Raw genomic sequence first — 26,584 nt, forward strand, 5'->3', positions numbered from 1 at the left:
CTCAACTACTTGAGCTCATAGATGTTCTAGTTATGGACTTTTCCAAGGCCTTCGACAGAGTCAGTCTCAACCTGTTGGTACATAAGTTACATCACTTTGGTATAAGAGGTAAAACCCTAAATTGGATACAATCTTTCCTACTTCATCGTACCCAAATAGTTGTCACAGATGGTGAAACATCGGACACTATAGTAAATGAATCAAGGGTCCCACAAGGGTCTGTATTGGGACCGTCACTGTTCCTATTCTACATTTATACATGTAACGACATACACGAAGACCTGAACTCCACTATACGCCCGTTTGCAGATGACACAATAGCATACCTTACCATTACATCAGAAGCTGATAAAGCAAACTGTTAATGTAAGTGATCTCTGGCCAATTATAAGATTAGGAATGTTTTAATTTAGATAAGACTTATGAATGGACAAGGCGTCTTTATTTAGTCAATAAAGAAAAGAGAGAATTACACACAGCCTCAGATAGTCTATCAGCTAGCCCTTGGATGTTCTTCCGATAAAATAGGACACACAGCCGAACAACGCTATCGAGGATGGAACATCCGAGTTCAAGCCCTCACATGCGAACTTCGTTCGCTTATAGTTATAGCATCGAAAGAAAGCCCGAACGTCTAGCAGCAAGACTAAGCCTCAGACTGCTAGTGGTCTGAGAGCAAAGTAACCAGGGAAAGAAAAAGTTATAGTTTTAAAACTCAATGAGTGAATTGATCAATATCACAAAATAAGTTATATTGCACCACAAAAAATGATCATTCAATTGATCATTCAACCAAATAATAAATTAACCGATCGACCAATCAGTTACATGCTTGCTGCCTCCTGTGGTTACACCAACAGTTTGCTTTATCTCTTATCTAGTGGGAGATTATCACACACTGAATAAACATCAACACTCAACCATGCACAGAAGCTCAGACTAATTTTAATGGTGGTCTGAGATAGAAGAGAGTTCTCGTCTATACTAGTCTGTGCATGGCTGAGCGTTTATTCAGTGTGATAATAAAATATCTTTGTGCTTGTGTTTATTTTTATTTATTTAAACCTGTTATTAGTATACTGTAAATTTTGTTTGAAATGTTATAGCAGAACCATTTCATTGTATAATGTTGCAGCCATTCCTTATTATCAAATGAAGTTATCACCAAAATCACAGTTGCGCCCATTCTTTGAATTTATCTACAGAGTCATTTGTACCCATCTATAACACACAGGTCATATGATTCTTATTGTACAACACTAAGGGTGTCTAATACAATGTCATTTCTTAAAACAATACATGATACTCACTTTTTTAATTGCTTTATTTTCCATAAAATTCAAATACACATGTACAGCTACAAGAGATACAGCCAAAATACTGTTAAAGTTTGGACATAAATGTTCTCACCCCATATCAAATATATATTCCACTACAAGTACACTGTAAATACAGTGTTTATATTGTCAGTTTTCATTTCTGATGTCATGTGACACATTCTTGGTACATACTTTTAACAGTTCAGCTCCTTTAGAACAATGTACACTACTTTGTGGAAAACATAATATTGGACTATACTTAATACTCCACTCTGCTTATACACAACTCTTTCATACTAAGCTTCGTAGGATAAACAACAAACAATGTGTCACGTTTCACCTGGCCACTGGAAATGTATTTATATGATGGTTGACAGCTTGTCTTTGTATCTATAGCACACTTTTCTGGAATAAGACTATTTTCCAAATAATTATACCAGTCTCTTGTAACATTTATTACCAGAGGAAAGATACGTAAATCAGTCAGATTTGCTCATTAAAAAATTTGCCCTTTCCCTAGAAAAACACATCCGGTAAAAAAATGGCTACATACAAGAAAAGTTTGGTGTGCACGGTTATTTTACCTTTTAAGTTAAAATTACATATATTTGAACAACTGGCATTTAAGATGGAACAGACTGTAGTGTAAATTGATCAAAATAGGAATGATATCAACAGATATCTATGTTAAGTATATGTAGTGAGACATTGGATGATTACAGGTTTGATACAAGTTTAGTTTTACAAAATCCACAAAAAATAAGGAAAACATAAACATGAAGTTTTCATCAAGTTGTGTAGGAGTACACTAGTTAAACATTGTGAATTTGACAAAACTTGATATCACGGAGCAAGAAGTGTTAACCAAACTAACTAACTTTACTTTTCACCAGTATTGGTCGTCCACAGGTCACAGCATAGTTGTATTTGTATGAACATCACGCCAGTAGTAAGTCAAACCAAAAGTAAGACTGTATGGAAACTTTTAGAAATATCTCGGTTCAACCCATGGAATCATATATATACAAAGGTAATGCAAGTAGTCCAATTCAGATTTGAAGCATTTACGATGAGAATTATCCTTGTACCATCATAGAACTTTGCACTGGACTGTTCACTGGGCTGCTTTTAGTCTTCAAGTCTGCAATACAACCATCTGAGTTGATCAAATCAACTTTTGATAATAATAAAATTTTCCTGTATACAAAGCCCTCTTTTACAAGAAGTAGTCCAAATCATTTCGGAGATATATGTTCTTTTCTTCATTTGGTACCTTTGGATATCCAGCAACTAATGCATCCTGTGCACCTATATAAAGTGTGTTATATATCTTCCAGTACACATCTCTTACTTTCCTGGCAGGATGAAACAAGCCCTGACAAGAAACAGAAACAGAAATGATTAGTTGGATTTGCTAGACACAACATAGTTATGAAAACAGTTGCAGCATATATCTATGTATTTGCAAGTCATGCACACAACCTGAGAAAATATGTTGACTTGTCACTAATAATACAAACTATTACTAGCCTCAGCTCTGTATGTGGGGGGGGGGGGGGAAGAGAGAGAGAGAGAGAGAGAGAGAGAGAGAGAGAGAGAGAGAGAGAGAGAGAGAGAGAGAGAGAGAGAGAGAGAGAGAGAGAGAGAGAGAGAGAGAGAGAGAGAGAGAGAGAGAGAGAGAGAGAGAGAGAGAGAGAGAGAGAGAGAGAGAGAGAGAGAGAGAGAGAGAGAGAGAGAGAGAGAGAGAGAGAGAGAGAGAGAGAGAGAGAGAGAGAGAGAGAGAGAGAGGGAGGGAGGGAGGGAGGGAGGGAGGGAGGGAGAGAGAGAGAGAGAGAGAGAGAGAGAGAGAGAGAGAGAGAGAGAGAGAGAGAGAGAGAGAGAGAGAGAGAGAGAGAGAGAGAGAGAGAGAGAGAGAGAGAGAGAGAGAGAGAGAGAGAGAGAGAGAGAGAGAGAGAGAGAGAGAGAGAGAGAGAGAGAGGGGGGGGGGGGAGGGGGTATGTATGGCGAGTCTAATACAGTTAGAGCTAAGTCACTCACCTGCATGGCATATTGTAAAAGTTTAATTGCTCCAAGTCCCACTCTAAGGCCTTCCACAGAGTCCATGACTGCCTGGATAACATGAGGTGATGTCTCAAATATGTTCGGCCATACATAGTTTAGTAAATGAACAAGTGCGTCTTCACAGCCAAAACCATAGACACCAAGTGCCATGTGTTTGATAGCTGCACATGCAGTTTGTCGATGGACTAGATCTCTGCAATATAACATATTGAATGATTACAAACATTGATTCAATTCTGAAATATACTGAAAATTACAAAGCATCAAATATTTTGGCATACATTATCCATATAATGTGAATCTAGCTGTCTAAAAAAGTTTTACCTGAAAATCATTGAGTGAAACATATCATCAACAACAAGTATTAAAAATGGGATAAATCACTCAGCTTACTAGTTAAGATATTTACTGCACAAAAGACTACACAAAACACACCAAATTTCTCCATAGTTTGGAGTGATGATTTCAGATATCTACTTTGCCACACTTCTGCTTATGAAACTGGCTAACTACAAAAAATTTGCAGTGATGATTTCAGATATCACTTTTGCTTACGATACTGCCAAACTGTACCTTTGATCAATATACTATCAGACATCACAATATTATGATCCGAAAAACAAATTAATAGCAAATGTCATTATACATATTTCAGTTGAAGTTTGTATGATTGAACCAGTGTAGACTTCAATAACATGACCACTTACCTGTCCATCAGTGCATCTTCTAATAGTGGTGTCACTGAATAAATGTAATCTTTTCCCATCTCTCCGATGTACTCAAAGAGAAATGATAATGATTTAAGAACGCCATTCTGGACATTCAATTCTGGCACCCTGTATTCATTCATCAATGCAGGCAGTACTGTAAATGGTGAACATGTCTCAGCTACAATGGCTATGGCAACAGTGGTACACACACGATTCTGTCGCTCTTGCACTTTCAAGTTGTTGAGAAGTGTGGCTAGTACATCATGAGGACTGAAAATACAAAGAATGATAGCCTATTATAATAAAAATTTGATCAATCAAAAGTACCATCAAATATACACATATGGATTTCTGAAATCATATGAATATGCCATCTATAGTAGTACATGTTTCAATAAAAACAATAATGGCAGATCAGCTATTGACAAGCTAACACAGACACAAACTATAACTACTATTGCTACATATTGATACACTTTCTCTCCTGTGGGGGGGTTTATCTGTGATAACAAGTTTTTCTCAGTGACCACACATTCGGGTACTTTTGAGTGTTTACACTATCCTTACACAGTGTGTTCATACAGAGTGATGATATCTACATAACTTTGGGACCACTATCACCAACTTGTGTTATCTACTACACACAATATTAATAGTTGTAGTTTGTGATGATCTCAGTTTGCAGATCCATGTAGCTTGCTTTCTGTAGTAATAAGTACAATCAATGTGATAGGTAAAATATAAAGTGAATGTATAGGAAAAAGATTGTGAAGTTTTTCAAGGTTTTTGTCAACATCATCATCATCACTATCATCATAAATGTATCTTGAAATACACACAATCATGTAAATGACACAATGAGACTTACCCTATGGCCTTGGCAATGTAACCAAATGTGTTGACAGTCGCACGTCTGATGGCTTTCTTGTGAGCTTTCAGTAATTCCAGTAATTCAAAGCAGATCCTCATCCATTCACGTGCTGATACATATTCTGAACCTCTGTCGGCTATTCTACCAACAAGGTCTATACAGTTTTCTTGCACTTTCTCATGCCTGAAAATATAGACAAACATGTAAATAACCATGGCACTTGTAGTCTTTGATCATCTTGTTAATTTACATTCCATGTATCTCACCACACCTATGGTTATTCAAAATTTACCAGTGACAGTAATTCTATTTTCAAGCGATCTATTTTGATTAAAATTTTATTACAGCTAGGTAGAATAAAATAACTTTAGAGCCTGAATTTATACATTCTCAGAATTCAATTCTATACATTCTGACAAACCTTGTGTGACAGAAATGACATAACATACCTGTTCTTCAAGATGGGTGTAAGACGAGGTAATAAATCTTTGATTGGTGGCGTCATCTTGTGCATACCAATGACATTGACAATGGCTTTGAGAGCACCAAGGATACTACCCAACACTTCAGGGTATTCTTCTCCCAGATACTCGTACAAGACAACACCTAAATGACCCATCAGTTTCTCCTGAAATTAAAAGTGACATCACAAAGTTAACTCTATCTAGTAAAAGTATACTCATACATCCATGTAATATATGACAGATAATCAATTTTAGAAATAGTCATTGCTTTCAACTCTACTATTGGTCTGGATTGCAATCTCCTTCTTTCAACCACTTTTGAAAGAACTCCAAAAGCTACATATTGAAATCTACCACATTTCTCTGCATTTGTAATAATATCAATACCAATATATTTCACAGAAATAGACAAGCAGCTAATATAGACAGTCTATTTGACATTGAAATCGACAACTGTTCTCTGCATTTGTAATAATATAAATAGTATTGGAAGTCATAATATACTTCACAGAAATAGACAGTATATTTATTATTTGAGAACAGAAGACAATAAAGTACATACCTCCTGACATGTTCTCATGACGACTGCAATTCTAGAGATGAGATCAGCCGCCTGTTGACGAACCTTGGCTGCTTTGTTGTTGAGACGCCATAGAATAGTACCACAGATCTGTGGCAAGTAGGCTTTTACTCTCTTACCCAGGGCATTAACCACTGTGCCAAAACCATTCAACATGACAACATCCTGAATAGAGGAAAGCAGTATGTCAGATTACTTCTATTGGACATAATTTAAGTCTCAGTTTTAGAAGATGAAAAAAAGGTTTTGCATAGCATTGTATTTGTGAAGTAGTTTCAGAATATCGCAGTGAGACAAAAGCTTCATGCAGTATATCATTTGGAATCCCTACTGCTATTTCAGTCTCAATATCACAAAGAATTCTGGTAATTATGGAATTCTTCAGAAATTACTATAAGCATTCAGTACACAACCTGGTCTGTACCAGGACACCATAGTTTTTGAAATCAGCCTCACTGAACTGCACACCATAATGTATTTTATAGAATGATGCCTTTGTCAATAGTGACATCTAAAAGTGATTTGACAGAAAGCATTACAACTTAATCATTCTGCCAAGACCATGCAACAAAAGAGCCACTCCTTTTGCCTGACAAGTTAACAAAGTAAACCAAGTAGTGAGGCACTGCTGTTATTTAAACATGTTACCACAAGATACAGAAGAAGACATACCTCTGTAGTCTGTTCTTGAAATGCATACAGGATACCATCAATCAGTTGTTCTTCTAGCCTAGAATCAATGTCAGCTGCACCAAGATTACCCATGATTTTCTCAATGGTTTCCATCACCATTTTACGGTACTGTTCAGCTTCATCCTTCAAATCATCAACTATCCTACTGGTGATTTCAGCAGCCCCTACTTTGTTGGCTAGTTCTACTGTGGTATCAACAAGCTGAAAATATAGAACACACAATTCTTGTGAGTTAAAGACTGTCTAGTTTCTTCAGCCTGTGTGGGGATGGGATACATTCACATGCTACTTCTATCAGATAATGGCAGTCAACTTAGAAGTATGGTATCATGACTGAAATCTATGGATGACTTACAGTATTTATCCTTATCATACGATTTGGTTTCTCTCAACTAACCACCACAAAGTACAGCTTTTGGCTTTAACCATGTTCCTAAATTTGTTTGGATTCAAAACTCTCCACCATCACAGTTATGAGTGTCCCACCTAACAAACATTCACAAATTTCATTTCTAATCTATTAGTGAATGATTTAAACCTGACATAAACTGACCTGTCTGTAGTTCCTCCTTTCCAAAGCCATCCTATGTTGCCAGAAATGTTTAAAGAAAGCAGGTAGAATTTCATCCTTAATGTACTGAGACTCTACACCATCTGTAGCACAACACTGCTTCACTACTTTCAACACAATCTTCTTCATTTCTTCATCTGGAGACTGAAACTCTCGGATCAAAATCAACATCACTTCCCTGGTATAGTAATTGGCATATTCAGCATCCATCAATGGAATAAGATAACCGATAGCCTTCAAGAAAGCTGCCAAACCCTGGTGAAGAATAAATTACAGAGTTAGCTTTTCATACTCATTTACTACTGGATTTACCTAATCAGCTCTATTTCTTGTTCCTTTTCATCAAATAATGAAAGACTAATATGGTGCTTGCAAATGTATCGACTGAAAGATTCACTGTTATGGATCCTTCATTTATTGTCGTCGATACAGCAATAATTGAAGTCACTGTGCCACCCACAACGATACCCATCTAACAAATATAGTATTGATGACATGAAGTTTTATAGCTTAAGTACACTCTCAAAAGAAAATCAAAAGTACTTCATAGCCAATCAACTAATCATGTGTAGAAGAACAAACCATTATAATAACCAGTCATACACCAGTCAAAGTTTTTGAGAACTTCATAAAACGTATGTTTTCTAACACATTGTACAAATTTCAGCTTCCATGCACAAAATACTGACCTTTCCTCTGTGCTGCCTAATACCTTTCCACAGTGGTTTGAGTACACTGTCAAATGACTCAATACCGTAGGGAGTAGCAGCTTCTGCCAGAGCAGCCAAAGCCAAGGCTGTAATGGTACGTACTTTCTGCTGTTCATCCACAAGACCTGTCAAATACACAAATATATAGATTACAAGTTTCTATTTTAAAACATCACTTGTGATACTGTGTAGTGTTGATAAACCTATTTTATTTCTCTGAATACAGTTATTTAGACAAACACATGAGTTACATTTTTTGAACTCCCTTATTATGTGTTATTACACAATGTCGAGAAGTGATTAAAAGTATAAAATTCTCATATTACTACCATAAGTTACAATAATACCATTGAGTAAAATTTTAACTGCTCCAATCGACAGTTTTGCTGATCTACATTTACAAGTTGAAGGACGCAAGTACGGAATATCAACTTGTCTTGGACTAAGATACTTATTGTTTGACTGAAATCAGGTTGACAGCTATGAAGTCACTGTTACCTCAAGCTTGACAGTCCTAACCATACAGTACTACATTCCCCTCAACTATACAGAATTCTGACCACTACAAAGACAGACATCTGAGGCATTTCAACATCCCATTCCCAAACTGGACATACTACTTACCATGCTCAATAATTTCAACCAAGTTCCTTAAATGTGGTAGTATAGCACATCCCATAAGGATAGCAATCTGTTGTACAATCTTGATACCAGTATGTCTAGCCTGCCATGACTTCTTACTTCTACACACAGCCTTCAAGAAAGGCATCAATGATGGAATACCCAAAGCTGAGGCGACAACAGCAAAGGCACGTGCTGTAGTATTACGTACGTACTCATCCAAGTTATCAATATCAGGACGCATAGTTGAGATCATGGTGGCCAGACCTGCAGCTTTAGCCAAGTTTGAAATGATTTCACGACCTTCAACACGGGCATAGTAATCTTCATCAATCAACAATGGTTCAATCACAACAAGAATCTGAAAGAAAAAAGAAATATAGTCAAGTGATAAAATTACAATAAAAGTAACAAGTACTGATGTCGAAATACAATGCCATAATAAACAATACATGGATCAATGTTTCTGTCAATAAGTAATGAAGTTTTTACACACATGACAACTTTTATTTTCCAATGTCAGAGCAAACCTTTAGTAATAGTAAAATAATGTTAACATAAACAAATAAATCTTTATTTATACTGGATTGTTCTTTAAGCATATAAACACTTGTCTCCCAAGAAGTGAAGTGAGGGCCATCCCTCGTGGGTTCAGTGTTAATGCAGGAGGAAACCGGAGTACCCGGTGAAAACCTGTGTTGTTCGGTAGAGTCAAACTGAACAACACTCTTCTTACTTACAGTATGGTAAATTTAATCGAACCTTGAATGGGGTTCGAACCCCGACCGCAGTGGTAAGAGGCAAGTGGTTTAACCACTGGGCCACCGACAACCCTATGTCGACTAAAAAATAAATAGAGCTGGGGAGTGTTATTGAAGTTTGTGTTAGACATTGACTTATTTTGATTCTTACCTTGTGTACGTATGGTCTGACAAGATCATCAAGTTTGTACAGAATTCTGTCAATGACTTTCACTAATAAATGACGTTCTTGATCTTCCAGAGTTGGAGACATCAGGAGTGGCAAGATTTGATTAAATAGCGGACCAGCACCGAATTCACGAGCTTTGTCTGTAATCTGACGAAGGGCAGCTTTACGCATGGGTGGTGTTCCATTTTTGATTTTTAGCAACAACTTCATGATACGACGTTCTTTCAGTTCTTCTGGACTCAATGTGCTTTCATCTACATCAACCTGTATGGTAAAGACAAACAATGTGTGGTGTTACTCACTATCATAATTCTTCATTTTTAAAATTTGTGAATGACATAATACCTGCAATTTTAGCAGGAATGTTGAATGAGATATGTGTGTATTATTGATAATTATTCACAGAAGCTGTCATGTTAAGACTGTCACTAAAAAAATTTCTCAGTAAATGTATCATTTAGACCACCTTTGCTACAATATTTGGTTAGCAAGCTGCTGACAGTAACAGTACTCTGTGACAAGTATTAAAGTCAGACTCACCAGTAGTTTATCAAAATACTGAGCATCATCAGGTTTTAGGAATGGTAGATTTCCTGGTGGCTGTTCTAAGCCATGATTTGTACTTTTATCTTCAACCTGCAAATGAAAACCACTCATTCCTGCCAAGGGTGTGGGTGTGGCTGTTAGTTTACGGGCTGGTGTACGGATAGGGACATAACCTGCTGGTGGCTGCAGAATCTTATAACCTTCAGGGAAGAGAGTGTCTAACTCTTCATCGGTCCATGGTCTGTTTCTCTCATCAATTTCTTTCTCCCATCTGAATGCTTGCATCTGTTCTGGTGTCATTTGCATAAGGTGACCTGACAGGAAATCACACCATAAGTTTTGTAATTAGTTATTACTCAAAGACATCCTGTGGCAGGTATGCATAGCTCTGCATACACTTGGACAAGTTTTACAGGATACTACATATTTGTGCCTCTAATTAATTGGATGTTACTATGACAACTAATACAGCCAATTAGAGTTTCCACTGACAACAAATGGTTCAAACACTGAATACCTTATTTGCAAATAATTTACTTACTAACGTAGCATTTCCGTTCAGTACATCGGATGTGAATATGCTAACTGTTTCTAATTGTAAGTCTTGATAGTCAAGAGTATGGTTGCTTCTTACCTGGTGTTGGGGTTGCCATTGCCATAGCTTTCTGTCCTGTGGGTGTCACTCCTTGGCCTAATACTGGTGTGGCACCACCCATTTGATTAGCTGGTGTTTCATCCCACCTTGATCTCCTCCTTGATGATGCACCTGGAGTTGGTGTTTCCTGTATGTTGTCACTCCCCCTGTCAGTACGTGGTGTTTCAGCCCATCCACTACCATGGCCCGGGGTTTCTGTCAATAGAGAAGAGATAATAGGTCAGTTTCTTGTACAATTTCACATTTCATGACTTCACCGATACGACTTCAATTCTTCCTATCTGCTAATACATGTTGCGAGGATTCTTGTAATTACTAAATTCAGTAATTATCTCATCATTTCCAATTTCACAAACCACTACCTATTGACATATTTCCATAAATTCAGAGATACACCCTGCTACAGCCATCACCTTCCCTCCTTCTACATTTATTCCTATACACAACTCAGTTTTTACTCCTTACCTCTCTCTGTTCTGGGTGTTTCATCCCATCTGTTTCTCCTTGCACTGGGTGTACCACTATGTCCAGGTGTGGCATGACCTGCAGTAGAATGACCAGGTGTCACATGACCTGGAGTGATATGACTTGGTGTTGCATCCCATACCCTGGTACTCATTCCAGGGGTTGCACCCGGTGTCTCTCCACCTTTGGTACGACCAGGTGTTTCGTCCCACCGTGTATGAGATGGTGTCAGAGATGGTGTCTGTGCCTGAGAAGTAAAATGGAAACATAGCCATTTACTATGTGTAACTTTTCTCACTTGTGTAACATCAACACACCATGTGGTCAATACTAGTGACGGATAGACAAGTATACTGACTGTGATGTGTGTGCATTGTTAAGATTTTCATTCTTACATGATGTGCATTTCTCAGTGTACTATGTTCTGCAAACTTTGTATAAGTTTGAAGATAAACCAGTGTCATGATGGAATATCCATTTGATGATCAATTTGTAACAAACACTGAATATTTACATGATAGGCTTGTTCTAAGAAATGAACCAAACTTACTTCTGCTACATCCCAACTGGATGTCTTCTTTTTAGGTGTAGCACCTCCTGGAGTTTCATCACCTGCTTGATCCCATCTTCTTCTTTTAGCTGTTTACAACAGAAACACAAGTACAGTGAAACATTTCATCGGGAGACTTGTCAGGCTAAATTGACTCGAGTTTAGATTTACTTTTTTCACAACCCCAATACAAAATAAACACATAGTTGACGTATACAAATGCCCTAACAAAAATGTGTTTATTTAAAATGTTGGCACCCCAACACAGACACCCCCTCTTTCCAGTGAAACACACATACAACTTTTATCCATATCTTACCTGGTTTTGAAGCAACTGGTGCTGAACCATTGACAGCATTCAATTCACCAGCCTTGGCTTTCTCATGCAGTCTACTTCTGACATCATGCTGAAAAACAAAACACAAACAGTCTTGTTATACATCAACACCATCAGTACATAACACGAAGACACTGCATTATACATTTCAATGTACAACTGTCTGAACATTTCTGAGAGATAAATTAGACTTTTTACACATAATTCATAGTGAAGACATTTACAACATTGCCTGATAGTGAAAGTGTTCAACTTACTGTCATTGTGGTCACTGACAGTAACACAAATTGTCAACTTATCATTCAAGTGTGCAAGGTACACATCATCAGACACAAATCATGACACTTTACACTTATTCTGAAATGCTATCATCTGGATGAAGATAGTGCTACCCCATATGCTATCAGTTTTGGTGTACATCAACACCTTTGTACATTAGCCATATCCTCTTTTCTGTACATTTGAGATTTTATTGTGTATGTTTTACCCCTTCACAAAGTCACAAGGTGTATTAGATTATAATATAAAATTAATTCATTCAGACAGAGACAGTCAAGTCATATTGTTGTGTTAGGATGTTTATCAACTTACATGGTCTTTGCCGAGGGCTTGCTCTGCCATAACTTCAGCATAAGTACGTGTCTTAGGATCTGGGGTCTTGCCACCTATACAAAGACAGAGAAAAAGTCACAAAAACAGAAAAGAAAGAGATGCGATTAGTATAAATATGTCAAATAAACTCCCCCTTGAGCTAAGACAGAGTGGCCAAATGCAGAAAACTGTTTCCCCATTTCAAAATTTGTTAGTCATTTTCAAATATTGCACATGCATAACAAAGTGGGGTGGTGACTAAGATAAAATTGAGTGTTCAAATGTTGTGTACAATTATCAATTTTAGAATCTTGCTAAGTTTTTGCTCAATTCTCTGGCAGTAGACATAGTACCATTCCAGACATGGTAACAGACCATAACTACTACCAGGAAGAACAACAAACAAAGTCAAGACATGAACAAGTCACTCCACTTTATCTTGCAATGCATTGAGCATATAATTTCACTGTCTTAGCTATCAATACAATTTGTGCAAACATTGGTCAACATTTCCCTTGGACAGATATGGGGCACGTCATTTCCTATGAAACTGCCAGAATTGATTCACTGAAAAATTTCAGATTTTGATTGCATAATTTGGAAACCTGCCCGATACTGTGCCAAGGTTTAAGTCACACAACTTATCAAAAGATACAGAGAATGAGAAATAAAGGAAAACTGGACTGGAGCCCATCATTTCACTGTATGACTTCTGATGATACGTACTGTTCTTCACCTCAGTAGATGTTACTCGGTTGGTTTAACACTCGCATCTCTGCAAGAGGTATCCTAAAGTTAACTTGCAAGCCTGTTAGTGTACTTCGATTAAATACGACAAAACTATGAAAAAATTCACTCTCAAAAAATACTCTCAAAATTCCTAGCGTGTCTAATTCTTAATGACATTTTGACTCATTGCAACATAATGAAATAACCAAAAAGTGCTTGGAAACATGTACTTTGATGATATTCATGCACACCTTTACGATCAAGACTTCCCATGAAACTAAAATCATTAACTTGTGAGTCATAATTATTTCCTTATTTCATGAAACCATTACTTAAATCTATCACATATACCATTTATCAATATATCTAACCATTTCATAAAATCTCATTCAAGCAATGAATTCTTAAACCAAAGAAAATCTCATTTCTCTTTCTCCTCCATCTATCAGCACACAACCTATTTTACAGAAAGGTCTGCTGAGGTCGAGTACTTGTTGATATATAAGATTCAATGCTGTTTTGGGAGAGAAATTAGGGAAGTCATATTAGTAATCGTCTTTATTGTGTTTGCTTACACACGGAAAAAAGTCATTTTTACAAATACATGTTTCAATGCTCAAGCTTGATATATCCGAGATCACCCTTACAATTAAGTGTGATTGACAGAACTAACTTTCAAGATGGGTTGATCTTCAGACAATGCTAGCTGCAGCATTCTAAGTTTGTGGTAAATAAAAATACAAAAGTGTAAAACTGACAGAACTTGAAAAAACTGACATTACAAAGATAGTGTATACTGTGAGAACATATAAATAGGTTGAATTTAAAGATATTGACCAAATTCAAGGTCATTGGCTTCTCTTTTTTTACAATAAATTGTCACTTGGCAAATGTTTTCAAGAAATAGATGTTCTAATAAAATTGTTCTCACTTTTTAAAAATTCTTTGAAGAGCACACCAAAGTGTGACTATGTTGCTCTTGACAGGTAGTATGATATTATGGTATACTTTTTACAGCACATTAACCAGACGAAGGTAGTTATGTTCCCCCAAAACCCATCTCATCATATCTGCAACCACCTGTCCAGAGGCAACATGGCCACACTTTAGTAACACATGTAAAAATATCTCAAAAGCAGATGAATGGAAAAGTGCATGTGATGATTCTGACAAAAAACAAGAGCTTAGCTTACCGTCTGCGAATGGATCATGCCTTTCTGGTGATATGATCATTTGACGTCTTTTAGCTCTGTATTCATCTTCTCTGTCTGCAATTTTAGGAATTCTGTGCTCAGCAAATGGATCATAGTCCTGTGAAGTTGAAATAAATACTATTAATGTAACCATTAACTGCACTTGTAATGAAGGTAACACATACAATGATGCAATAATACAGTACACTTCGGGTGGTTGTTTCTAACATACAAGATAGATATTGAGGACTCATAATAGTTTGTAAATAAAACAAGTTTCAGTACAACTGTAGTGAGTAGATCTGTGTGTTGATGTGGCAATCACTGAATTTTTCTTTGAAGCAAATGATTTACAATATAGAAGGTTATATACGAGTATACTTCATTGCTATGAATAAAATATGAGAAAGTTCACTAAGGTATGAAGCCGTGTACTTATTGAAGTAACAGAAAAGTATACCTAAAGGCTAGTTCTGTAACAAGTATTGTCAATAACCTTTCTTTCACTGAATACTTACCACTGCACTGCGTTGTATGTCATTTAACACTGAGGCTGGAGCTGTATAGTTCCTTTGTTTGCCCATCAAGGAACCAGACGGGATCTCCTCATCATCATCCTACAAACACAAGTTACCACAATGGTATTAGTTTCAGTGAAATAACAAATCTGATGAAAAGCAGGATAGACAATATCATTTTCATAATGTGCAAAATGCTTGGCCTTTGTACTAGGGATGGTAGGATGTTACCAAGTCATCATTTTTGTACGTGGGGTGGTAGGAGGTTACTTAGTCATCATTTTTGACAGATTTAATTCTATTTTTTTTTCCAAATTTGTAGTGTTTTGTGTACAAACAAATACACCCCCCCCCCCCCCCAGTAGAAAGAGGATTAATTGGTTGTTTCTATACATACCGATAGTTGTAATTTCAAATAAAAAAGTTTATGGATTTCACTTATAATCTTTATATACTCAGCAAAACATTGTATAAACTAGACTTTATGAGTTTTATGTTTGCAAAGTTTGCCACATCTTACTTTATTTTACTTACATCATCAGCTTCATTTGTTGCAATTGATGTAACATAGCCTTCAAATTTACTGCCCACACTTCCATAGATGTCTTGATCAAAATGGCCTCCAGCTCCTAGCCCTACACGGTCTCCCTTCTCATTTACTGGTCCAACTGGTTGTTTCTGAAGACTTGACTTTTTATTCTGGATATCTCGGATCTGCTGCTCCAACTCTGTAGGAAGGACATGTGTGGTCAACATCACTTTGTAAGCAAGTTAGACTATAGGCATATATAATACTGTATACATTGCAGAAACTAGTTTGATGGGCTATCAAATTTAATAATGCACATACCTTGATCATGATTAAAGTTTCACATGTATGTGTAAGACAAATATCTTTTTCATACTGCCTATTAGGCATGCTTTCATTTGTTGCTCTACACTTAGCCCTGCTTACAGGCGGTGCACGAGTCTATATTGCTGACTTGACTCTAAACACGGACAATTGTCAGAATCGAGTCCCGGATTACTCCGTATGCAAGCAGGACTACTCTACACTCGTCAGTAAAAAGATAAAAGTTACTTTGGTACCAGAGCATGTTCACTACATTTTAATATTAATATTTTAGTGGGGAAATTGAAAGGACTCTGTTGACAATAGTTTTACTAACTTTAGAGTTAGTTAATACGGATAAGGTAATAAACTTGTTTGTTGTTTAATTAATACTATGAGTGTGATAGAAGGTGAGTATTAGTCGACACAATACTGCTTTAGCTTTACTGCTACATCTGGGAAATCCAAAATAGAGAATGATTTGAAACCGAGCTTGGCAATGACATGTATAATATTGTACCATCCGCGAACGCTTTAATCTACTTGATCTGACACTGCTGCATGCACTAGTGATATTGAAAAACTATAATGTATCTGGAGTTTATGCTTCAAGTCCACGGGATTGTGATAACACAATGACTGAAAAGCGATGCAAGAATCAACGCTTGCAAAAGTGAAAGACGCCATTTTGTTGTTGGCTTCATTCTTTTTACAAGCTATTTCATAAGACGACGTATATATAATTTCCAATGAATACCCCAATAAATGCAACCTTGGCAGACAATCTTTTCAAAACAGTTACTCCTTTAAGTAATTGATTGTTGTAAAGGCGACAAATATACGAAATACACTTGATCACGTACCTTCCCTTGTTGTGGCAGCCATATTTGCAAATATATTCAACGTGTGGTTGACGTCCGTCGGGTATGTTCGGAAAATGTGATACAACACCAGTTATATTTATTATGTCTGTTATTCACAGAAATATTAACACTTCATGTATAATTGTGTGGCGCTACGTATGTTCTTATTGCTGCTCTATAGCCTAGTAAGAGTTAAAAGTTGGGATTTGTCAATTTTATGCATTTCGGATACTTTCGGATAGTATTCGACAACTTCCCATAAATTACCGACTACCACAGTTCCCGTTTTCGTGACCTTTGTGTGTCACGTGATCTTGTGACGTATTTGCCGGTATTGTACTAGATTCATACAGAAAGATGGCGAGCAATAAGGCCGTATTGACCGCCTCTTTAGGTCATCGGATTTTACGGTTATTGAAGACTGAAACACAAATTTTAAGCCAAAGCAGGTAGGTTGTGATTGTGGGAATAACCTTGCTCTTTAGAATCGACGAACCGGATCTTATGTGTTTAACGGTCGCACCGCGGCCGTACCGGTGCCGCTTGCGCTTGTGAACATTACGTGATCGTGATCGAACATGGCAAGGTCATCGCGACCGAAGAATAAAACTTTACGGTTATATCTCAGAACTATGCGGTTTTACATGGTTAACTCTAAAGGTCGTGATGATTACGTTATACAGTTTCAAGGATGTCACTACACAAGTTGTAGCAGTCTATCACTGAAACCGAACCTTCTGATTCGATTCTTGAATATATCAGCCCTGCACAATTCCACCATATGAGTCGTACTAGTCCTGCTTACATGACGGTGCACGAGTCTGTATTACTGACTTGAGGGGGAGGGACAATTGTCAGAATCGAGTCCCGAATTCCTCCGTATGCGAGCAGGACTAGAGTCGTACCAAATACCCACTCATGGCTCTATTATTGAGATAAGAGATTATTTAGATCCATGCGCTATTAAAGTTAACCACAACAGTTTGTATTTATACCGACAGTCACAAGAACCAGGCCAATTTCAAATTTTGATATGTTAGTAATTACATATTGTAAGTCATACAACTTACAAGGCTTGAATTGGAAGGGGGGGGGGTAATAATTTAATGTTTGGAGGGGAATTTTGAAGTGAGAACTAAACTATGTCTGCAGTTCGAATATATATTCAACAGTTTTAATTGTTTTCTTTCAGGCTTATATGTACATGTACATGTTTACCAACAACATATAACAGTGGATTGGTGAAGCCATCAACATTGTCAGTACCAACCTCAGTACATCATGTATCATCTCGTACATTTTTATCTAATTTAATACCGAAACCATTCACAAATAAGAAAAAGGAATATTCTGAAAGAAGGATATTAGGGTAAGTATTTCTGTATGAAAACAGGGAAAGTGATTGCCTTGTGACTTGTGAACTTTTGGTGATGCACAATTGTGAAGTCACAAACAGTATTATTAATACTATTATTAATTACTTAGTATCACATGTTGACAACTGAACCAGAAAAGTCTAGAGTTCATATCGCTGCAGAATTTTTATGAAATAAAGTTAATATTGGAGGTTTGGGTTTTCTTATTTCAATCATTACCATGTATTTCGTGAGGGAAGGAAGACTACATGTATGTTAAGTGACAAATGTTAAAATGGAAGAAAATTAACACATACATGTACAGACTGAGATAAAGTGTTCTAAGTTATTACATAATACTCTATTTTCTATGACTGGTTCTGACTATTAGAAATAGTTGAATCAAAATGATAGTTGTTTACATGCTACAAAGTTAACAATCATCAAAACTTTCAGGATACCCTTTTTGTGTAATAATTTGTGTTTATGAGAAATTTGTGACATGAAATTGATGAATAACACCCTGTGGAGCAGTCTGTGGTGATGAGTAGACAGTTGACCCACATTACTTGACCTTTCCTCATTTACATAACACAGGCTGTCATTGTTGTACACTGTCATGAAATCTATTGTACTCTCTTGTGTGTAATGTGATGTAATAGGGAAGAAGTACCAAGAACTGAACCCATCTTGAGTTCATTTGAAATTCGTGACATACTGAGCCCCAATTTTGCCCAAATTTGAGACTCGTTGCTGTATGTGGAAGTATCACCCAGATTGGTGATACCTTTATACTGCATTGTCATACCCTGTCTGTTTGTCTTTACTGCTTATATCATGCAGCCCTATCAGTTATCAGTGACCACTTCATTGGCTGATATTGTGATACACATTCCCTATATCTGTGATAGAGGTACCATGAGTTGCAGGAGTCTGGACATATCATATCTTACCAGACTACCTACCTGTATACTCCATGGTAAAATCTTTCAGAGTTCCACACCAAAAGAAATCTATGAAAGCCACACCTCTGTTATCCCTAAGATGGAACCAGGTCACTTCTCCCCCCCCCCCCCCCCCAGCTGTTTCAACCTCAGTTAACTGAGTTATTTCTACCCTCTATTCAAGCAACCCTGTTCTCTTCAACCCTCATACCTTGTTCACTTCAACCTCCTACTATAAAAGCACATTGTGTTTCATATCAAAATGGCATTAACATTGTTGTCTCTGGGTGAATTGCCGAACTGTGATAATAGAAATGAAAAACTGTTACCAAGGTAACAAGCAAAGCTTCAACGTGCTGTGCAAAATTTGACAAATAAATAGCAAGATTGTGTAAACTGTTTTGTGAGATAAATTAAACAAAATCATAATTTGTTCTGTGTACATGTATATGGCAAAACTAAATTATTCTAACAGTTTACACGCATCTTTAAAATTTGTTTTCCTCATTTATTTTGCAGGTACTCAATGGAAGAGATGTATGAGATTGTCGCCGATGTAGAACATTACAACGAATTTGTACCATGGTGTTTGAAATCTGATATTATAGCCAGGAAAGCAGGTAGCATGAAAGCTGGCCTGGAGATTGGATTCCCACCACTCATAGAGAAATATACATCAGTTGTAACATTAGCTAAGCCTCACATGGTGAAGGTGAGAAATGGACATAGTGTATCAAAATATGGAAATGCTGTGATGCATTTTGTAGTACTGTCATGTATTGTATAATCTGAAGATGCTACACATCCATGATTGATGAAAGTGACGTCTTTTTTCGTACACATGCCGTACATACCCCACCATACAAACATTCACTGGACATGAAATAATACATGTTCAAAGAATTGACCAATGAGTTGTGTAACTCTCTCAACTCCCTGTGGAACACACAATCCTTGCTGTCATTTTAATAATAGGCATATTATCATACTTCAAATGTTTTTGTACCAAATAAACAAGAAATTGATATCAATCTATTATCATTATAAATGAAAATGACAGTAAAATAGATCTAGGAAAACTTAAAAGTCTATCATGTGTTACTGTCCCAAAATATGGACATTTGCTCCAATGGTTAGGGATGGCTATCTACTAGTATCCAACAAGAGAGGGGCTGGGTAGATATTTAGATACACACAAATCCATAGTGGGGCTGTATTGTTTAATTAGTATGTATTATTATTATCAGGAAATAAATAACGTGGAAAACAATGTCAGAAGTATGCTGATTCTGACCTGTGTTGTCACACTCATTAATATATTTTGGTGTTTTGTTTGAACAGGCTGTTTGTACCGATGGTAAATTATTCAATCATCTAGTGACAATATGGAGATTTCGACCTGGACTTCCTGGCAAACCAAATACTTGTACACTAGACTTTCAGGTAGTTATATTATGTGTCTTGAATATAATGCATTTGTCTTTATTTCCAACTGATAAAACATATATTGGTATTTAAGGTGTAAATTTAGTAATGTGTTCCATATGAAATTATGACAAACTGTTCTCAACAGTGTGGGTGGTCATTTTGATAATATTGATCACATACACATGTCCTTGTCCCAATTTGTTCTCAATGATTTATTAATTAGATATTATTATTCTCCAATATTTTTCTTCATTCGCCCAAGGAAAATATGAGTGACCTAAGGGGCCTTTGTCAACCCTTAGGTCACAAGTATTTTCTGGCTGAATGAAGAAATAAATTTAGAGAATAACGTAATTATACCAGCGCCAGTAACATCAAAGAAAAATCAGCGAAAGTAATGGCAATTTTGAACACAGCAGAACCAGTGACACGTATTGTCGTGACAAGACCCAGTCTGTGTTTGTAACTCAGTACAGTGCAAGAAGCTAAAAAATTGTAAATAGTTATTGTATGTACAATAACAAACATTTTACACATTTATTAATCTTTTTCAATTTACTGAGTTACAAACAATGACTTGGCAAATGTTGTTTCACTTTTATTTTTCAAGTAGGATGCCATGGTATAATTGTTTTATCCAAAATATATATCTAATCCTCATCCATACAGCCATTTTAAATTTGACAATTATTATTAGTTTTGATTTATTGGAGAGTGTCTTGTCATCTTTAGGTGTGACTTGTCAATATATCCTGTCAACAACTCATATACCATGTGTCATTTATAAAGGGGAACAACACTCCAAGAATAAAGTAAAATTTCTAAACTTGTGGTTCTGGATAGTGATTTAATTAAGGATTTGACATCACCTTTGAACAAAGAATACTGCAAGTACATAGCCTGAATATGTCCAAAGTCAGGACGGGGACTTATGGAATGGGTTCCGTCTGTCCGTGCGTGCGTCCGTCCGTCCGCCCGCAGCTGTTTCTTGGAGATGCCTGGACCGATTTTTTTCAAACTTGGTACAGGGGCAACATACAATGGCATACATATGCACGTCAATTTGTTTCATGATACGATCCAATATGGCCGCCTGGCAGCCATTTTGTTTGCGAATTTTCCATGTCCAAAGCCATAACTCAAACATGCTTGAACAGATCTCATTCAAAGTTGGTATTAGCAGTGTTCTGTGACATACATGTGCATATCCATTTTCATCTTGATACAATCCGATATGGCTGCCTGGCAGCCATTTTGTTAGCGCAGTTTTCATGTCCAAAGCCATAACTCAGACATGCTTGAACAGAGTAGTGATATCAAATACAACCATATGAGGCCAAACAACATTAACCAGGTTTGAAAATGACAACATAAACTGCCAGTTCCTTAAAACCCAATCATAGCGGGGGCTATGTCATTTTCAATGACTTGTTTGTTGGTAATTTGGGACAAGTTTCTCACAAATAGTTTCATTCAGTGATGTCTTTTTCTTTACTTGCAGGTATCCTTTGAATTCAGGAGTGCTTTACACTCCCACCTGTCTCATCTATTCTTTGATGAAGTTGTCAAGAAGAATGTTGGTGCTTTCCTGAAGAGGGCACAAACTGTGTATGGTCCACAGAAAGTCGTTACCGGTAACAGCAGACCACAGATTCTGCAGAGTGCGTGATGATAGGAGACATTAGCTCTCTAGATTTTACCCAACATACATGGAAATTTTGTAGAATGAAACTGACAGATTTTACCACCTACAGAGATTTTTAGGGAGGAAGGGTACCTAAAAAAGTGGTTTTCCTGTATCAAAATATACCATATTACCATGGTTACATTTAAGACATGGGTTTCACTGTATTGTGTTGACTTTCTAATGAAATATTTTGTCAGACTGAAATTTTAAGCAAGCATCCTCAGAAAGAACTGGGTTAAAGGGCTGCAAGTTTATCACACAATTCGTGGAGGGAGGGGGGGGGGTCCACGGGGAAACACATACACCCACTCCCTGAATAATTAGCGAACATTAACAGGTCACTATCTTTCTCAGTAATCACAAATTAAGATGAAGTAGTCTAGGTGTCATGGAAACAGACCCACTGTGACTACTGGAGTCAAGTAAACACTGAATTATGTTCTTCTTACAAGGAGTTACTTTCCTAATTTATTTGGTGTATTTTGATTTCTCTGGTACCCACTTTAAGGATTTGCTGGCACCCTAGTGAAATATACATGATGCAGTGTTTATTTGCCTCTATAAATTAAAAAAACCCTGTAATTTCATAAATAATCTCACCTTGCAGTAAAGTACATATAGTGCACACTACATGATGTGTGGATACCCAATAACACCATAAAAATTGACATTGAAATTTTAATGTGACGCAGTGTTTGTTTCTGGAAAGTGGCTGAAATTATACTATTGTATGGAATTCTATTCTAAACTGTGATAGGCAAATAGGCAAAAGTAAATGTATTACCAAACTATGTATTTACTCAAACAATAGAATGTTACCATGGAAATAGAATTTGAACATGCAGCATGCTCACAAAGAGGTTGAAATATATGCAATATTTTTTGCCGAGAACTGAATATTTATAGAGATTTGACTCGTATTTTGGTCTGTAAGTGTTCGATAGAACATTATCAGAAAAGAATATTTCTTTTTTCCCCCATTAGCTTCACGGTCAAAGAAGTTCAGTGCTTTTAAAGAGAAATTATACCAAATAGCTCATATAAGGAAAAGAACTTAGGAAGGTTATGAAATGTAAGTGTTAATCTAAACTGAAATAGTATACCTATGATAATAGAAATTTAAAAGTTGATCATCTCTGACATGTTTACACGCAGTGTAGGAATTTCCTTAGTGATGACAACTTATTATGGGAATGAGAAAATTAACTGAAATATACTATAGTCCAATGTGATGATTCTCAAAATGAGAGAGAAAGTCATATTTCTGTTTAATTTTAAGAATTTGATATTTGAAGTGTTATGTAGATACTTTGTTTTCACAACTATAATTGTCAGAGGTTGTCATTACACCAGATGACTAGAGATGAAACTAAATGAGTTGAACAAATCCAGTCTGCAGCTGATGTAAGATATGGGTTGATGTGATAGTAACGTACTCTTTACACTAATGCTGCATTGTTGACAATTGAATTCCTTAGTCAGAATAGGTAGCTTTGTGAAGTCTATGGTTTACAGTGAAGTATACAAAGTGCATGATGGGAGATGCATGAATTATTCATAAATGATAAACAAGTGATTATCTTTATTAGTATTAACATATACAGTGCATGATGCCAGGCCTGTGAGTATTTCTAATTGATAACCATTGTCATTAAATTTGAATACTAACACAGTGTTCATGACTACAATTAACACATATGAATATTAATTGATCTTACGCTCTGGGTGTTACAATGCATGATTTGAGACCACGTTATGTCTCTATTGAGTGATTAACTAGTGATTATCATTAAATTTGAATACCAGAACAGTATTCATGAATACTAGTATGATTTACACATGTGACTAGCTTTAGAAACTGAGCACAAAAACAAACTGGAAGCTAAAATTAGCATAAATGAATTCCCAATAGCCTCAAACTGTACATTATATAATATATATCTATAATTGTGACCCTGTGAATGGTATAGTACAGTCTGTCAGTAGTGCTGTGACCCTGTGAAGGGTATAGTACAGTCTGTCAGTAGTGCTGTGACCCTGTGAATGGTATAGTACAGTCTGTCAGTAGTGCTGTGACCCTGTGAATGGTATAGTACAGTCTGTCAGTAGTGCTGTGACCCTGTGAAGGGTATAGTACAGTCTGTCAGTAGTGCTGCACAGACTGGACAAAATGTTATGTAATTTTACAAGATGAAGACACATGATTTGCTATTTTACCATAGTAACGGTCACTATGGAAACACCAAGATTATGACACCTGTTTGATATCAATAATCATGTTTTACACATATTGTTTAATTCAGTATGTAAATAGATTTGATTTGTTAATTTGTAAAATAACGGAAGATTCTTTGAATTCTTTCTTGGAGTGAAGAGTTTAATCTTTCCTTGCATATTTTGAGCCAAGATTTGATTTTTCGTTTGGCAATATTTATAAGCTGTGCTAAGACATCATTTTAGTTGGTTTCCTGTCACTACATATATTTCAGTGTATCATTGATTGTAATATGTTCTTCAAGAAACCATATACTTGAGTGTTTTTATTTCTTCAACACGGGTTTAACATTTTTATTTGATGTAATTGTTCACAAGTTAGAATGCAGGATGTAATCTCCACTCAATCTGATTGTCTTTTAACTTCTACCAGCAAGTTGGTTTTTATGTGTTTAGGGGAATACGCCATGCAATAAGCAGACATAAACATGTTTACCCTCTTCCCTCTCTTTCCTTGGGCACCCTCATGTTAAATTCCTGTGACACAGTGGGTACCTGAAATATGCTGTATTAAAACATGAGTAAGAAGTATCTAAACTGAAGGTTAATTAGAAAAAAAATCATGAATTATTGAATTTTAGAGAGATGATTTCAATTTTTTGTGTTCCCACAATAATTTAAATTTAACCATTGACAGGAATGTGGGTAATGCGTTCTTTTAGTATGTTACCAAAAAAATTTACATCATGATATTGACTTCCTATATGTTAATCAGGCACCTATTGTTATATTCATTTTCTGTACAGCTTTCATGTAATCCAGAACATCTTCATGACTTATTACCTGATACAAGACAGTGTACTCACTTCCTGGAGTACCATGACTTATTACCTGATACAAGACAGTGTACTCACTTCCTGGAGTACCATGACTTATTACCTGATACAAGACAGTGTACTCACTTCCTGGAGTAACATGACTTATTACCTGATACAAGACAGACTTAGACAGTGTACTCACTTCCTGGAGTAACACCACAGTGGTTTAGGAACTATGTGTACAGACTTTTATCTTGCTGCTTCTAGCAATCAGGGAAATGTATTTTCTTTTTGCTAATTTCACGAGTGTTATATTTGCATACAGATTGTATTTATTGCACTTGATTCTCCAAATAAAGCTAGATTGTATGTACAATACGGTCTTTTTAATGAATATATGACTTATGTTGTCTCTTTCTGTATAACAGCAGATGAACTATTAGCAATCTAACACTGATATAAACTAAAACTACATTGCACTGTAGGGTGTCGTTGAATGTGTCAGTACATCTTGGAATACACCTGCTGTGTATTTTCTATGCTCTATCTGTGTCCATTTTTTTTTTTTTTTTTTTTGGGGGGGGGCTCAGTATTTACAGTCTTGATAAAAGGGTGGTGATATCATATCAAGGTGCCATCCACATGCGACATCAATACATTTTGTTTGAGCTGTCCTATTTGCCAATAACATGTTGCAATTTGCAAAAAAAAGAAATGAAACTGATCAAAGAGGGCGCCCTTGCAGGTCTGTAATTAGTCACTTTTCCACTTGAAATATGAATTTTGGTTGCTGAATGAAGTCTATTATTGCTGTAGATTTCAAAAAGCCGTGTAAACATTTGGAAATAAGTTCTCTGGATGTACAAATGATTCAAACTTCCTAAATGTGAAACGCAACGGGGGGCTTGGGTTTTGCTGCAATATAAAGCTCTTACTCTTGTATTTAATAATGAGGCAGATGACTGCCATGCCTTAATCTGTCGCTCTCTGTGGAAAGTAATTTGAACTATTCTAACAAAGTTAAGCCTCAGGAGCAGTCGTTTACCACATACGTTGGCAAAATTATTCACCTCATTTACCATTTAATTATGAGGAAGTTGATAGCCAAGTGAATGTGTGTGTTTGCCTTAATACATCTTTACATTTATGTTATATGCAGACAATATAGCCATGTAAAAATGTACCGAGAGTAATATCATGTATTAAAAACAATACTTGAGTATTCATGTATTCTATGGCTTTTAACAATTGTTTGAAATTTTATGACACTATTTTCCAAAAAGTGCTCCCCTCCCAACCACTGTTATGTTGTTTTTCCCAAAAATCAAG

The 26,584-nt window shown here is 36.4% G+C and overlaps 2 protein-coding genes across 3 annotated transcripts; one reads left to right on the plus strand and one right to left on the minus strand.

Annotated features, from left to right (window-relative positions):
- Nucleotides 1-1,151: 1,151 nt before the first annotated feature.
- LOC144434497 (splicing factor 3B subunit 1-like) lies at nt 1,152-17,063 on the minus strand. Of its 2 annotated transcripts, XM_078122951.1 has the most exons (21): nt 16,810-17,063; nt 15,649-15,842; nt 15,115-15,213; nt 14,597-14,714; nt 12,675-12,748; nt 12,066-12,153; nt 11,747-11,835; nt 11,197-11,443; nt 10,711-10,926; nt 10,071-10,390; nt 9,513-9,794; nt 8,604-8,961; nt 7,959-8,104; nt 7,252-7,524; nt 6,678-6,899; nt 5,988-6,170; nt 5,411-5,589; nt 4,959-5,144; nt 4,088-4,360; nt 3,357-3,573; nt 1,152-2,694 (listed from the first exon to the last, which is right to left on the minus strand). In XM_078122951.1, exons 1-21 carry the CDS (start codon nt 16,829-16,831, stop codon nt 2,536-2,538), a joined length of 3,945 nt encoding a protein of 1,314 aa, XP_077979077.1. In that variant the 5' UTR covers nt 16,832-17,063; the 3' UTR covers nt 1,152-2,535. The 2 variants fall into 2 exon arrangements, with proteins under 2 accessions (XP_077979077.1, XP_077979078.1); XM_078122952.1 differs by lacking the exons at nt 15,115-15,213; nt 15,649-15,842; nt 16,810-17,063 and adding an exon at nt 13,401-13,449 and having other exon boundaries at nt 1,155-2,694; nt 14,597-14,681.
- Nucleotides 17,064-17,147: 84 nt separating this feature from the next.
- On the plus strand, nt 17,148-25,624 carry LOC144433802 (coenzyme Q-binding protein COQ10 homolog B, mitochondrial-like). The gene is made up of 5 exons (XM_078122168.1): nt 17,148-17,258; nt 18,002-18,178; nt 19,628-19,820; nt 20,450-20,551; nt 22,038-25,624. The coding sequence occupies exons 1-5, from the start codon at nt 17,167-17,169 to the stop codon at nt 22,203-22,205; spliced, it is 732 nt and encodes a 243-aa protein (XP_077978294.1). The 5' UTR covers nt 17,148-17,166; the 3' UTR covers nt 22,206-25,624.
- Nucleotides 25,625-26,584: the final 960 nt, after the last annotated feature.

Source organism: Glandiceps talaboti, chromosome 4 (assembly GCF_964340395.1).
Source record: "Glandiceps talaboti chromosome 4, keGlaTala1.1, whole genome shotgun sequence".
Classification (NCBI taxonomy): Eukaryota; Metazoa; Hemichordata; class Enteropneusta; family Spengelidae; genus Glandiceps; species Glandiceps talaboti.

Bases quoted from the DNA above. Each gene is read 5' to 3' on its own strand.
- LOC144434497 (XM_078122951.1), bottom strand. From the start codon at position 16,831: ATGGCTGCCACAACAAGGGAAG. The intron at 11,444-11,746 runs GTAAGTTTGGTT...TTTACTTCTCAG, and splicing joins CCAGTTGGGATGTAGCAGAA to GCACAGACACCATCTCTGAC. The intron at 2,695-3,356 runs GTGAGTGACTTA...GTTTCTTGTCAG, and splicing joins TTTTACAATATGCCATGCAG to GGCTTGTTTCATCCTGCCAG.
- LOC144433802 (XM_078122168.1), top strand. From the start codon at position 17,167: ATGGCGAGCAATAAGGCCGTATTGACCGCCTCTTTAGGTCATCGGATT. The intron at 18,179-19,627 runs GTAAGTATTTCT...TTTATTTTGCAG, and splicing joins TCTGAAAGAAGGATATTAGG to GTACTCAATGGAAGAGATGT. The intron at 20,552-22,037 runs GTAGTTATATTA...CTTTACTTGCAG, and splicing joins CTTGTACACTAGACTTTCAG to GTATCCTTTGAATTCAGGAG.